The 15469-nt window shown below is 51.4% G+C and overlaps 1 protein-coding gene across 1 annotated transcript; it reads left to right on the top strand.

Annotated features, from left to right (window-relative positions):
* Positions 1 to 3554: 3554 nt before the first annotated feature.
* On the top strand, positions 3555 to 14797 carry LOC138246573 (maternal B9.15 protein-like). Its single transcript, XM_069201256.1, has 5 exons — positions 3555 to 4182; positions 8062 to 8267; positions 11493 to 11630; positions 11969 to 12170; positions 12723 to 14797. Exons 1-5 carry the CDS (start codon positions 4162 to 4164, stop codon positions 12909 to 12911), a joined length of 756 nt encoding a protein of 251 aa, XP_069057357.1. The 5' UTR covers positions 3555 to 4161; the 3' UTR covers positions 12912 to 14797.
* Positions 14798 to 15469: the final 672 nt, after the last annotated feature.

Here is a 15469-nt window from a genome sequence, read left to right on the forward strand (position 1 = left end):
TTGTAAGACCAGGATACATCTTAGATCTTGTTTCAGTGCTGTCATGAAGATGATGGTGTTTCTGCAGTGGTGTGGGGTAGTTATGGTGAGCTAAGTGTGGTCTGACCAGGTGATAGGTGTGGGCTTGTCTACTGTGATGTTGCTGAAGATAGTGAAGATGGGATCCAGCAGGTGTCCGAGGGCAGGATTGGGACCTTTAATCTTGCTGGGTCCGCAGGTCCTCGAGGAAGTTGGTTGTGTTGAGATTGGTGAGGTCTTCCAGGTGGTAGTTGAAGTTGGCGAGGAGGATGAAGGCACTGGAGTTGAGAATCAGGCAACAAAGTATGTGATGGTGCGTGGTCCGGGATGGTGGTAGACCATGATGCCACTCAAGGTGCAGTTGGCAGTGAAAAGGAATTTTAAAGACAAATGCTCCTTGTTGCTGGTGGTGCTTTCTGGATGGATTCTTTGAAAATGATAGCAATTCTGCATGAGGCTCATTTTGTCCTGTTCTGTCTTGCAATCTTGTATCTGGGGGGATTACTATGGAAATGACGGGGGCCTATGAGGGAGTCAGCCAGGTTTCAATCAGAAAGAGCAGGTCCGGTAAGTCGTCATGAAGCAGATACCAAATTTTCATGGTGTGTTAAGGGAAGGAGCAAGTGTTGAGGAGTTTGCAGGACAGGGAGTAGTGTGGTGTAGTGGGGTGAGGAGTGTGTGTTGAGCGTGTTGGGTGTTTGATGTTCATGGGGAAGTGAGGTGGGTGCAGGAGGGTATGAAATGGCAGTTGGCACAGGAAAACGCACCTTCAGTGTTGGGTAGTGGGGGCATCAGCAGCGCTGGGAGACGTGACCGGGGTCCAGGGCACAGAGGATCATGTTGAGTAGTGGCACTGGGGGTGGGGGAGAGCAGGGGACCTAGCGCTGAGCGAAGAAATGGGTAGATGCGACAAACTAGTGCACCCACTGCACTTGTCTGCTGCACATCCCCACCACAGCCCCCATTAAGTGATGACAGTTTTGGCGGAAAACCAAATATATCAATTCATGTGCTGATGGATGAAGGGAAATGAAATCCAGTGATGCCACAACCTGTACAGGTGGATGATGGGAAATCCAGTTATGTCACACCCTCCACAGATCGATTATAGGAAACTCATTGATGTAACTTCCTGTGCAGATGGATTATGGGAACTAAGCCCTCTTGCTTGGCTTGTTCTTTAAAAATCAGTTGCTGCGCGTTCAGTCAGTGTTTTACGATGCCCCCGCTATCTTCTAATAGGCACACACATGGTTTCTTGCAGCTGGCTTAAAGTAGCGGACTGCAGACTAAAACGCCTAAATTGTTCGTACTTTTCTGTCTCAACCAGTATTACTTGTATGTTTGAGCAAGTTTGTTTGGAAAAATATTTTCTAAATGTACCGTTTGACTCTTTGTTTTCCAGAACGAACTTGGGCAGTATCATAAGGTCTAACAAGGAGCTGGATTGAAGCATGTCCCCTGCTTGTTTTCGCTTCAGCTCTCGTTGTAGAAAAGTGGCTATGTCGCTAATGCACCTCTGAGTGATGGCAAAATAAGGCAGACGTTTTTAAAGAATTTCGTGCATAATTCCCTGTAGTACATTTCGCAGTTTTTGTGGGAATGTTGCTCGGGCGCCGCTGCTCCTGTTTCCAGATAGAGAGAAACGAGTGCGCATCTCGGGGCGGCGGCTGCGCGGCTCCGTATTTGTTATACATGTCGAGCATCCATGAAACGAGGACATACGTTTAGCTGAAGATACTTGTAAACTTTTTGTTTTTTGCTTTCCGCCCCCTCCCGCCCATCGCTGCCATGCCCAACCATTGCCTCTCACTCTGCCGCTCACTCTCCCGCCTGGGCGTTGCCCGGGGTTGGCACGTATGTCCTGTGAAAGCAAATGCCCGATTAATCACATGACCAGGGCGGGTGAGCAGACAGCGGGCGCCTGGGGCGGTGCCTCTGTGGTTTAGGGCGGCGGGGGTTGGGTGTCCTTTGTTCTGCCGAGTGCCCCCTAGACATGCTGGGGGATGGCCGATTACAGCCACCATTCTCCCCCGGGCCCTCTGATTTATGTAATCAGTCCTGGCCCTCTCCTCGCAGGCAGTGGGGGGCACTGTGCCAGGAGGAAGGGGGTGGTGAGGGCACTTCACAGGTCGTTGCTAGGCACCCAGCTGAGAGCTCCTGCCTCCGGTTACATTTGCATCTGAAGGGTGGGCAGGGCCAGGGCTGTAGGACCAGGATGTGCGGGGTCGGAGGGTCGGTGTGTTGGGGCGTTACGGGATCTCGCCCCAGCGTTGTCTTTGCGCTACGCGAAAGTCTGGGAAGTTAAAAAAAAGCTTCAAAGGGCATCTGACTTGTGCGGGGGTGGCCCATGTTAGTAAACATCTGCACTCTTTTAAGTCTTATATAGCGCGAACTCGAGCCGAGGGTATTAGAGCGCTTCACATGAGCACGTATCACATTACATAAGGTCAGGCAACAGTTAAACAAGGCGCTTTACTGACGTCATCTGGCTCCACTCTTCCTGGATCACCGACTCCCGGCCACGCAGGCCTCATTAAGCCCCCCTGTGTCCTTCATATCAATCGGCCGTAGGCCACGATATTGGCCAAACTTCTCGCCCTAAAGGGAGCCCACGTTGCACCAGACTCCCTGAACCCGTGTGTTTTGCAATCTCATATAAAACGAACTCGACCCATACGTATTAAAGCGCTTTATATGAGCACCAGTTCCATCACCCTCATTTTTGAGACAATGATAAGTGATTTTCCCAGAATCACACAAAGTTGAGCCGACGTGGAGACGTGAACTTAGTTTCCCAGTCGGGACCCTCCCCCCTCACTAGGAATGAGAGAGAGTTCGAGTCATGACGAATGCAAAGTGGATATAGGGTGTCGGGATTTGTCGGTCTTGGGGGAGAGGGGTTCTTGAGCTGTGTCAGCGCACGCCATAGTCTCCTCACACCACTCGAGCCTGGTCCTCTCGGTGCGCTCTTCACGGCCCTACTCACGAGCGCCTTAGGATGTCCTCTCTTTGGTGAGCAATGTACAAAAATTACAGTTTATCATCTCTGCATTATTGTCGCCTAGGTAGAGCTTCTGCGCACCCTTTAGGGCGCAAGCCAAGAAACGCGCTGTGCGAGTTACACAGGACATTGGTGGTGGGTGGGGGGGTACTGTCGGGATAGAATAGTGCTCTGGTGCCATCTATTGGCTAAAGTTGTGTGGCGCGGCAGAGGCAACGTTACAAACTCCCATTACATACAAGCAACTATTCTGAGAGCAACTTGTCGGCCTAGGCGGCTGCCACTGAAGCTCTGCTCAGAAACTGCACTCAGCTGTGGCCTTCCTCTGAGCACATTTGGTCACACAGGTCTCCCCGGAGGTGGTACAAAATTAATTCCCACTGAGAGGGCGCACCATGTTAATCAGTCACCTCCGGTGTGGAGGGAGGCCGTTGTGTACCTGGGGATGGGCGTGTCTGGAGCCCGCCACAGCCTCACGCCAAAGGCGGTCAGTGCGCCCCGAGGGGAGGGTGGGAGGGGCTGGGCAGGTGTCAGCCTGGACCACAATGGGCAACAGGCGATGAATACTCATCGCCGAGGGGGTGAAGAGATTAAGTCGGCGACTTCATAATACGGCGAACGCGCTAGGAGCCCTCACTCCTGATCGCCTCCCCCGCTCAGATATAAGGCCTTGCCCACCTCAGCCTTGATATCGCCAAAGAGGAGTCACCCTCACCGGGAGCTGCATCGCCAAAGTGAACTCTGTCCTACAAGGAGGACCGTGGTCTTCAAAGAGGGCCCTGCCGCAAACAAGGACTCTGCTACCCAAAGAAAAGTCTGCCCTACAAGGAGGAGGGCCATCCCATCCACCCAGGACCCTGCTCCACAGAGAGACGTCTGCCCTACAAGGAGGAGGGCCATCCCATCCACCCAGGACTCTGCTCCACAAACAGTCCTTCAGAGGGACTTCATCTGATCATTAAAGCCTGGGACCGGCTGATAGAGGGGCCTCCCCAAGAACGGCACACGGACTCCTACACCGGGCACAGGTCCAAACCTCGGGCACCGCTGTTCCAGAAGTTAGACACAACTGCAAAGCCGGAAACTGCTTCACAGAGAGGCCACAGCATTAGACAAGGACATCCGCGGCCTTCAAGGAGATGGAGGCTCAGAGCCATAAGGTAAGACATGGGCTACTCCCGCAGACTCTCTGGGCAGCCGACCCAAGCCGGAACCGCATGTATAGGTTGTACCAGCCTGCCGCATCTGAAACGGCTCCTTAGGAAACCTGCGCCGTCCTGTTAAACCGACGCTACTGTGTCTAGACTAGTGCATGACGGGATGCCACCTTTATGGGAATATGGTGCCACCCACCGTGTACCACTCTTTCCAGCACCAAATATATGGTGCCACCGTGTGCCTTATCTAAAGCAGTGCGGCAGAAACACTGCGAATTGAACTACACCTCCACACATCTGACTTGGAAGTATCGCGTGTTGTGATAGCACACATATAACCTCACTGTCCATATGTACTGCCGCCGTCTGCAACATTGGTTGTTGTGCCCAGACCACAGGCAACGCGGCCTCGTGAATCCACGCGGAATGTATGTTTCAGACCAGTAGTAGCGCTCAGCCACCTGCCCACTCTAGCCACGGGCATGTGCCACCCCCGCAAAGTGATGCTGTCTGGGCGCTAGGGAGCATGCCAGGGCATGCCCGGGACCGGATGCCCAGCCACGACCTTGGCCCCGCCTCATGCAATCACGCTTCTCGAACTTTCCAGGGTTCCACGACTTGAGCCAGGGGGACTCCTCGCACGGATGCTTGCCGCCCCCCAAGGGGACTCTCGGCTTACCCCATCCCCCCACCCCCAGCAGCGGACTGCCCCCATTGTGAACGGAGCTGCCAGGCCTGTGTTTGCCCTCATTGATTTACAATGGCGCGCGTCACGCTGTGCAGGGCCTTGTGTGCTCCATGCAGTGCACCCCCCCGCCTGCTCTTTCCCGTGCGATAGTGCGCATGCCCGGTCCTTCCCACGTGTTAGGCCTTTGCTGTGTTCCGGGCCTCCGTAGCGCGTGCTACCTAATGCTTCCTGCGTGACTGACCCTCAGTGTGGTGTGCACCGGGCCAGTCCCGACCTTTCTCCCTGCTCTTCCTCTCCACGGGGTGTGCAGACACCGAACGAGCCTCTGCACTAGGCCTGCGCGGCTTTGCTCCAGGCAGGGCATGCACTAGGCCCCTCCATGGCGCGTTGCAGCCCCGAAGTAACTTCTCCACTAAGCCTGAGCCATGATACACTCAAGGCCACCTCCATGCCGTGCGCCAGCCCTGATCTAACCTCCGCATTAGCCACATGCCCTGCACGGCGCGAGGCCTCTGGCGCAGCCAAGCCCTGATCTAACCTCTTCACAAGGCATGCGCTGTGCTCCATGCAAAGCCCGCACTAGGCCCCTCCATGGCGCGTGGCAGCCCCCATCTAACCCCTGCATTAGCCATGCACGGCGCGAGGCCTCTGACGCAGCCAAGCCCTGATCTAACCTCTTCACAAGGCATGCGCTGTGCTCCATGCAAAGCCCGCACTAGGCCCCTCCATGGCGCGTGGCAGCCCCCATCTAACCCCTGCATTAGCCATGCACGGCGCGAGGCCTCTGGCGCAGCCAAGCCCTGATCTAACCTCTTCACAAGGCATGCGCTGTGCTCCATGCAAAGCCCGCACTAGGCCCCTCCATGGCGCGTGGCAGCCCCCATCTAACCCCTGCATTAGCCATGCACGGCGCGAGGCCTCTGACGCAGCCAAGCCCTGATCTAACCTCTTCACAAGGCATGCGCTGTGCTCCATGCAAAGCCCGCACTAGGACCCTCCATGGCGCGTGGCAGCCCCCATCTAACCCCCGCATTAGCCATGCACGGCGCGAGGCCTCTGACGCAGCCAAGCCCTGATCTAACCTCTTCACAAGGCATGCGCTGTGCTCCATGCAAAGCCCGCACTAGGACCCTCCATGGCGCGTGGCAGCCCCCATCTAACCCCCGCATTAGCCATGCACGGCGCGAGGCCTCTGACGCAGCCAAGCCCTGATCTAACCTCTTCACAAGGCATGCGCTGTGCTCCATGCAAAGCCCGCACTAGGACCCTCCATGGCGCGTGGCAGCCCCCATCTAACCCCTGCATTAGCCATGCACGGCGCGAGGCCTCTGGCGCAGGCAAGCCCTGATCTAACCTCTTCACAAGGCATGCGCTGTGCTCCATTCAAAGCCCGCAATAGGCCCCTCCATGGCGTTTGGCAGCCCCCATCTAACCCCTGCATTAGCCATGTTCTGCGCGAGGCCTCTGGCGCATGCAAGCTCCGATCTAATCCCACCATTAACCACGTGCCGTGTTCTGCGCTTGGCTTCTGGCGTGCGTGTTCCACCAAAACCCCAGCATTAGCCACGTGCCATGTTCTGCTCATGGCTTCTGGCGTGTTCATGTTCCGACATAACCCCAGCATTAGCCATGTGTCATGCTTTGCGCAAAGCCTCTGCCCAAAGGCTCCGAGCTAACCCCAGCGTTAGCCATGTGCCATGCTTTGCGCATGGCTTCTAGCGTGTGCATGTTCCGGCAGAACCCCAGCATTAGCCATGTGCCATGCTTTGCGCATGGCTTCTAGCGTGTGCATGTTCCGGCAGAACCCCAGCATTAGCCATGTGCCATGCTTTGCGCAAAGCCTCTGCCCAAAGGCTCCGAGCTAACCCCAGCGTTAGCCATGTGCCATGCTTTGCGCATGGCTTCTAGCGTGTGCATGTTCCGACAGAACCGCAGCATTAGCCATGTGCCATGCTTTGCGCGTGGCTTCTGGCGTGTGCACGTTTCCATATAACCCCATCATTATTCATGTGCCATGCTCTGCACATTGCTTCTGGCGTGTGCACGTTTCCATATAACCCCGGCACTAGCCATGTGCCATGTTCTGCGCATGCAAGCCTCGATCTAACCTTACCAGGCCTGCGCCGCCTCCATGCGAGGCCCTCCGCCCCTCAAGGCGCGTGCGCGGTAACCCCTCGCCCTGCACTAGGCCTGCGCCATGCTCTAAGCCACGTGTAGCCCATGCCCTGCTAGGTCCAGCGTGCCTTGCGCACGCGCACTCCGAGTACAGCGTCTGCTGTGTTCCACTTTCCCACCGCTTTGCTGGTTCAGGCTGCAATTTACCGGCTTGCCCTTCTGATGAATGCGACTGAGCTCGCCCAGTCTGCTTGGTCTGTGCCTAGCTGTGCCTCTAGTCTACAATGTTCTTATTGTACCCAGTTGGCATTCCGTATGCGGGTGTTTCTGTATTTTCCACGCTCTTATAGAGGTGGTGTGCATACCCTGGTAGCATTCTAGCATCACAGTACAAATGTGAGTGTGTACTGTCTTGCACAGGTTTTGTACTAGAAAAGTAATATTTCAGTACAAAATCCTTTGTGTAGACAAACTTTAAAACAGTCCACACATTGGGTGTGTGGTGTAGAGTGCAGTAATCATGCAATGTGTGAAATGTAAAGAGAAAATAAATAAAAGCATTTATCCTACAGTGTACCTGCCTCGAGGAGGCGTTATTTTTGATGCACAGCCCTATCATAATTAGAAGAAAAGGCAAGTACCACACATGGAACGCCCCCTTGAGGCAAAGCAACGCAAGGCATTATTTGCACAGCAAAAAGGGACACTTACAGCACCAAAAAACAGCTTTCAGCTGGAAAGCAAATCCCATGGCAAGTCTGCATCACTTGGCAGCCCAACGCCTTGTTTCTATCCCGAACATCGCAGCAAATTCTGAACCACAAATGTGACTTGTAAGCTGCCCTTTTTGTTGCTCTTTTCCAACCTGTGTGTATGATACATCTGCTGGGTCCATAACAGGTTTCATCTTTCAGATTACATAACATCTTAGAGGAGTCAGCATGCATGTTCTGCTATGTAATTCGTCCATCCCAGCATGTTGCCTGTATTGTACACCTGTTCTATGCCTGTGTTGCACTGTGCCTGTTATATGACATGCTGTTCTGAAAGAACTTCTGTGTTTATGTTGTGCCTTTCAGGGTTCAGCCTTGCCCCTGAACGTGCCTGCTGACATGCGCGAGGAGGTGGTTGCTGGCGTCAAGTACGTGGTGTCCCTTGCCAACCGACGCCACTCACTGGACCCCCAGAAATTGGAGATCTTCAGAGAAGAGCTGACTGCACTCCTGTGCCAGAAATATACCGGGCACTGGTATCCGGATAGCCCTGCCAAGGGGCAGGCATACAGGTAATTTGCACATACTGCCACTCATGGGAGGCACAAACGGCTTGTGCTTTTTTTGTGGCCCGCTCGTCATTGGCACCAAGGCCCGGATTTAGGAGAATGTGGCGCTGGGGGTGCAGCAAGTCACCTTGGTGCACGGCCACGTGTCACAGGGATAGGGGAGGAATGCGCCGAATGTAACCAATACAGCGTATTTCTGTCCTTTCCTCCTGCACTGGGACACACTGGCCAGCCTAACGCTTGTGTCATGGTGCAAGGGTGCCTGTTTTGCATGCAGGATTGTTTTTATGCCGGAAGAGACACCTTCCTGCACAAAACCAATCCTGATAGGCTCGTTCTGTGTGTGTTGCAGAAAACAGCACACATAGAAAGAGGAAAAAACTAGGGGAAATAAAGATAGTTCTTCTCGTTACGTCTCACCTGGTTGTGCATGGGATTTGGGCGGTATTAGTATGTTTACCAGGGTTGGTAAATCTGATTGTGTGAAAAATCGTGGGAGTTGTGTGGGAACACCCACGTAACGCCGATGGTGTGCCCCCCTAGCGCAGAATAAGGCAACACGGCGATTTGCGCTGCTTTGCTGCATATTTTGAATCCATTCAAAGCCCCAGAAATATGACTTAGCGGTTTGCGCCACGCATGTTCCACGTTGTGTAGTGCAAGTGTGGCACAAACCCCTCATAAATTGGGCCCCACGTGCTTTGCGGCTACTCTTTGGTGGCAAGTTGTGACACTACAGTATCCCCAAATACAATTTGTATAAGGAATCCTGCTGGCCCTAGGTGGAGATTGTTGGACTTTTGCTTATGCAGGGTCATCCCCAGTCTTTTTGCCTCCTGCCTCCTATTTTTTTCTGACCTGTCGCTGTTGGCTTTTGAACTCTGAGCACTTTCCCACTGCTAACCAGTGCTAAAGTGCATATGCTCTCTGTGTGAAATTGTATGTGATTGGTTTATCCATGATTGGCATATTTGATTTACTAGTAAGTCCCTAGTAAGGTGCACTAGAGGTGCCAGGGCCTGTAAATCAAATGCTACTAGTGGGCCTGCAGCACTGGTTGTGCCACCCACATAAGTAGCTCTGTAATCATGTCTCAGACCTGCCACTGCAGTGTCTGTGTGTGTATTTTTACACTGTAAATTCGACTTGGCAAGTGTACCCACTTGCCAGGCCTAAACCTTCCCTTTACTTACATGTAAGGCACCCCTAAGGTAGGCCCTAGGTAGCCCCAAGGGCAGGGTGCAGTGTATGGATAAGGTAGGACATATAGTAATGTGGTTTATATGTCCTGACAGTGAAATACTGCTAAATTCGTTTTTCACTGTTGCAAGGACTGTCTCTCTCATAGGATAATATGGGGGCTACCTTTAAATATGATTAAAGCGTAGATTCCCCTAGAGAGTAGATGGACATGTGGAGTTTGGGGTCCCTGAACTCACAATTTAAAAATACATCTTTTAGTAAAGTTGATTTTAAGATTGTGCGTTTGAAAATGCCACTTTTAGAAAGTGAGCATTTTCTTGCTTAAACCATTCTGTGACTCTGCCTTGTTTGTGGATTCCCTGTCTGGGTCAGTTTGACAGTTGGGTTGTTTTTCACCTCACACCAGACAGTGACACAAAGGGAGCTGGGGTGTAACCTGCATTTCCTGATTAGCCATCTCTGCTAGGAGGGAGAGGTGGAGTGGTCACTCTCATCTGAAAGGACTGTGCCTGCCTCTAACAATGCCGGCTCCAACCCCCTGGTGTGTGTCTGAGGCCTTGCCTAGGCAAGGCAGGATTTCACAAGTAGGTGTGAGTCCCCTTTGAGGAAAGGTGACTTCAAAGACTAAAATGGGTATAAGAAGGGCACCCAAATCTACAGACTTTAGAAACACTTCTGGAATCAAGAGGAACCTCTGCCTGGAGAAGAGCTGTTAGCTGAGGAGGAAGTGCTGCCCTGCCTGTGACTGTGCTTTGTGGAGCTTTCCTGCAGTGCTGCCTCTGCCAGAGTAAGAGGACAAAGACTGGACTTTGTGTGCCTTCCATCTTGAGAAGAAATCTCCAAGGGCTTGATCTAGAGCTTGCCTCCTGTTGTTTGAAGTCTCAGGGACAGCAAAGACTTCTCTCTGCCAGCACCTGGAGCCTCTGGAGAGACTCCTACTCTGCCCTGTGGTGCCCATCCAGTTCCTGGGACCCTGAAAGGAGAAGCTGGCAGCCTAAAGACAAGAAAATCCACGCACAGAGCGCCGTGCGGGGAAAAGATCGACGCGAATCCGATCGGCGGCTGAAAAACGACGCGCCGCCAGCTCCGCGGTTGAGAAACGACGCTCGCAGGAAACGCGACCGAAGAATCGACGCACTGAGCAGGAGAAACGACGCGCAGCATCGCTGACGGAGGCTGGGAGATCGCAACCTGCGCGGCTGGATCGTCAACTCATCGTGCGGCTGGATTTTTGACTCGAGTACCGCCGTGCGGAGTTATTTTCGACGCACGCCCGCCCGTGCGGGGTTATTTTTGACGCACACCAGGTACATTTTCACTCTAGCAGCGCTAGTGTGTTTTTAAAACTACTTAAAGACTCTTTTTGATTTTTAATTAATAACTTGACTTGTGTATGGTGGATTTTTGTCGTTTTGGTCTTGTTTTGTTTAGATAAATATTTCCTATTTTTCTAAACCTGTGTTGTGTCATTTTGTAGTGTTTTCATTGAGTTACTGTGTGTGTTGGTACAAATACTTTACGCCTAGCACTCTGAGGTTAAGCCTACTGCTCTGCCAAGCTACCAAGGGGGTAAGCAGGGGTTAGCTGAGGGTGATTCTCTTTTACCCTGACTAGAGTGAGGGTCTTTGCTTGAACAGGGGGTAACCTGACTGTCAACCAAGGACCCCATTTCTAACAGAGATCATATGCTACTCATTGTGGCACTGAAGTTTTTCCGAGTAAGCTGGCCAAAGTCTTAAAGCACATTAGCACAACATGGCGCCCCTCTGCTTACTCAATGGCAAAGACAGAAAACACCCTGCCTGGTGCTGGCTCCCTCTGGCATTCATGAGAGACTTAGAGGCTGTCAGTGGGCCTCAGAGTTACGTGGCTGGCTAGTAGGTGCCAGAGGAGAGGCCAGAATGGCACCCTCCGCACGGAGGCAGGATCATATGAGGAGTGGGGTGTGAGCCGGTAAGGGTGGGATCTGGAGAGGATGGTTTTAGCTTTTTGACCAAGTGGTCCTCTCGCCTCTTTTCTTGCCAGGTGTATCAGGGTGAGCAAGGAGCAGCCCGCTGATGCCATCCTTCTCCAGGCCTGCACCCAGAGCGGCCTGGTCTACACTCAGCTTGCACTGCCCAAAGTCATGACCCTTTGGATCGACCCCTACGAAGTCTGCTGCAGGTGAGACATAACAGCTCTTATTAAACGGGTATTGGGCAATGGTAGGGATGGGGCGGGTCATGAGATGCGCGACTCCCCTGTTCCCATCTTACTGTATAACAGTGACTCAGGTCACTCACCTGCGTCAGAGTATGAAAAGGGCATCATGTTAGAGCTCTAGAATTGACCCTGTTTCAGTTTTTTTGATGCACCAAACCCCAGGCCTGCTGCTCTTCCACACCAGGTCTCAAACTCCCAGCATGCTACTCTGCTCCTCCCTGCTGCCTGCAAACTGGACAAACTCTAGGGCCACCATGACGCACCATGGACCTAACACACCTTTCCTTCTCATTGTCCAGGTTGGGGGAAAACACGCGCCATTACACTGTGGCCAGCTTTGAGCGGAAGAAAACAGGATCCAAGAAGACCCCAACCCAGGAGCTGGAAACCTCTGATTATTTCTCAGACACTTCCTCGGATGTGCAGTCTGCGAGCTCCTCTGATGATGAAGGCACTGGGACCACCCCGCGCAGACCTCCAGCACCTGCTTTGAGCGCACAGGTACTCGCTTCACTCCATTGTAGCTTAAGATCTTTTAAAAAAGAAAAGCAAATACCCAGACAATGTCTCTGCTAAAGTAGGTCTGTGAGGGAAAAACCCTGGAAAACAACTTTTCAGCAGCAGAATTCTTGTAAAGGGGAAAAGTTCTCCTACAAAAACCTTAATAGAAACCTAATAAGAAACCTTTTCTCAAACCAAAGGTGGGAAATTCACCAATTCACAAACTGCAGAGTATGAAGTTCAGCAATTTACTGAGTTGTATGTGGCAAAGTTTGAAAGTTGCACACCCCTGCTCAGCATTACAAACATAGAAGCGGCCTGGTTTCACCTCTCCAAAATCCAAAAATGAACAGGTCCCCATACACCTATTTATTGAGCCTAGAAAAATATTTCACTATTTCTCTATCTCTTTCAATTTTGCACTGAGGTCTTTGGAATATTTGTGAAGAACCAATACCCGTTTCTGCTCAGGAAACTGGCAGGTGATGCACTGGGGCGCTGCCGGCCATTGCCCCATGTGATTCTCACTCTGTTCATTCTCTCTCTCTCCAGGTTTCCCGATCGATTTACCGTGCAACGCCCCTCTGGGTGCCTGACTGGAGGATGGCCCAGGCCTACTTAACCGTGTTCCAAACCAACGGATACTTTTACCCAGACACCGAGCACCCGACGAGTTACTCCCCTGTCAGCCTCCAAGCTTCCTCTGGGCGAGACCACCCGAACAAGGCCCCTCAGTTTTGAACTACCCTCCACCCCAAATACTCGGCAGTTCTCCGCGTCAGCAGTGCAAACGGGAACGAAAGTCGATCAAGCGAAGTTCCTTGGTGAGGGGGCGGTCACAGTCCTCTTTAGCTGGGGTAGAGGAAAATAATTTCTGTGGCGGGACCTCTCTTTCTCCCTTTAACCCCCAGATACTGGAGCCCAGCAAGCAACAACGCACAAAAAGCCTCAATAACTTGGGAGCAGCTCACATTTTCACCAATCACGTGCAGTCACGCCTGGAGCCCCACCAGTGACAGGAGGCCCCACTGCCGGCTCGGTGGCCTAATGCTGAGCCCGCTCATACCATGGACTCCTACGTTTGTAATCAGACAGTCTTTTATTTCAGGGTACCACTGGAACAGTGATGACGATGGCTCACTTCAGTCATAGCTCTGGGCAGGCCCCAGATTCTTCTCCGTGCCTCCTTTGGGAACATGAGAGCCAGTGAGGAACATAAAGTGCACACTCTGACAGCCATTGTTAACCTATCTTCCTACCAACCGAGAAAAGACAATATTTAAAATGAAGAAAAGGAGCTCTTCCTTGGCTTTAGGAACATGCTCCACGTTGGAGAGTTCCAGGAGGGACATCAACGGAAGTGTTCCTACACCAAAGGAAGTGTTCCTCAAGCAGTGGCTTTTGGTACAAGCTGTGTTCCATCTTAAGTGGCTTCCACCTGTCGCTACTCCTGTCTTCTCCATCCCTGCCCCCTGATCGCCCAGGTGCTATCTCATCATTATCCACCTGGTTCTGACCTACTCGTAGTCAGCCGTGTCCACTTGTTCCTACTCACTCATACCTGACTCATCATGTTCCTGAGCACCAAAGTCCTCCAGTTCCTACTCGGTGAATCCGGGTTCCTCTCAGAGCCCATCTTCTCCCTCATCGCCACCTCTTCCTGTTCCTGGTCCCTGAGGTCCTCATCTTCCTTGTCATCAGACATCTCCTGTACCTACTGACTCTTCTCATTTCCATGCTCATTCAAGTTCTGCTAATGAACAACCCCCCCTCAGCTCACCCATCATCTGACTCCCACTATTCCAGACCCTCCTTGCTTCTCGCCCATACATTCTTCCAGTTGACACAGTTTTTCCAGTTCCCACTCTTGCACCTTCACATGTTGCCTCCCCCAAGCTGTGGACATGTTTGGCCACACAGTTTCCTGCTTTGCTGGGCAGGGTTGTTTTCTGTTGGACATCTTGCTAATGTGATGGGCAGTGTGTATTTACCGGAAAGTTACACCTGGTATCCAGGCTTATCGGGACACAGCGTACCACCATTTTAAGGACGGTTGGTCCATAGGGACTAGACTAGAGCACTCTAGGAATTTTGACACAACTTTGTGAACATATTTATTCTTTATGGCTATTAGTGCACGTTTTTAGTGCAGAAGGCATAAACGTATTTAAAAAGAAGTTGTAAACAGGGTAATAAAAGGGGGGGAGGTGAATAAAAAGAAAGAGTGCCTTTAACTTGTACAGATCATGCTGAGATGTGTTCGAAAGTTTAAATAAACTGTATATTGTGACTCCCCCTCGCTGGACCGTGGGGTTAGCCTTTCGATTGCTGCTTGCTTTTTCAAACTAAAATGGCCGCCTTGTGCACATGGAGAGTGATAAAATCATTCACTGTGCACCTTAAACTGTCTAACTGATGGACTCCACTGTGCAGACCAATCGTTCCTGCTAATTATGTGCAATGTACATCTACAATAGTCATTTTACGCTACTGCACGTGTGTATATTGCTACTGTACATAGAAGTGTCTCTGTATATACAGCTCTGGGGCTAACCGTGTAAATAGAACACATTTTTATCACTGCCGCCAAGGAAATGTCCAAATAAATCTTAATTTTTTATTCATAATCAGTCTTCTCTAATTTCATCATAAAGCATGGCATTTACTACAGCGTGGCTTCTAAGCGCTGGCAGGCCAACAGGGTGGGTGTACAGAACATGCCGAGCAAGAGCGAAAAGCAATGTCTTCTTGTTTTAAATAATGGCCTCGAGCCGGCCAAATCTGCATTGCACCACGATTGCAAACTTTGCTAATTTCGACTATGCAGAATAAATATTCCTCATGGAACGTTCTTTGCAAGACAGTTTCTTGCGAATCTTTTTTTATTTTTGTGATAAATATCACCATAAGTGTGTGCTTTTTTTAAAGTAATTACTTTGCTGCAAGCCTACTCTACCAGAAGTTTTCTCCAGCTAGTTGCTTATTTTGAACTGTGGCTAGGTAACAAATATAAATAAAAATATTTTTCGAAGAGGTCTCAAACTTACACTATGAAAAAGAAGAGAGTTCCTACGCTTAGAACCACGTAAAATGAGCAGCAATCTCTGGCGTTTTCTTATACAGCATTAGCAGACCATAATATTCTACAGGTCAAAGTTTCTGGAGATAAAGTGGGGCCAGGTCTTGTTGAAAGTGTCGTAAAGCAGAAGTGTGCAGTCAAGCTGCACTATTCTACAGACGGCACCAGACATTTGATGAGATTGTAGGGGAGTGGGCTCTTGTTACTCAAGATGGCGGTC

The sequence above is a fragment of the Pleurodeles waltl genome, chromosome 7 (genome assembly GCF_031143425.1).
Source record: "Pleurodeles waltl isolate 20211129_DDA chromosome 7, aPleWal1.hap1.20221129, whole genome shotgun sequence".
Lineage (NCBI taxonomy): Eukaryota > Metazoa > Chordata > Amphibia > Caudata > Salamandridae > Pleurodeles > Pleurodeles waltl.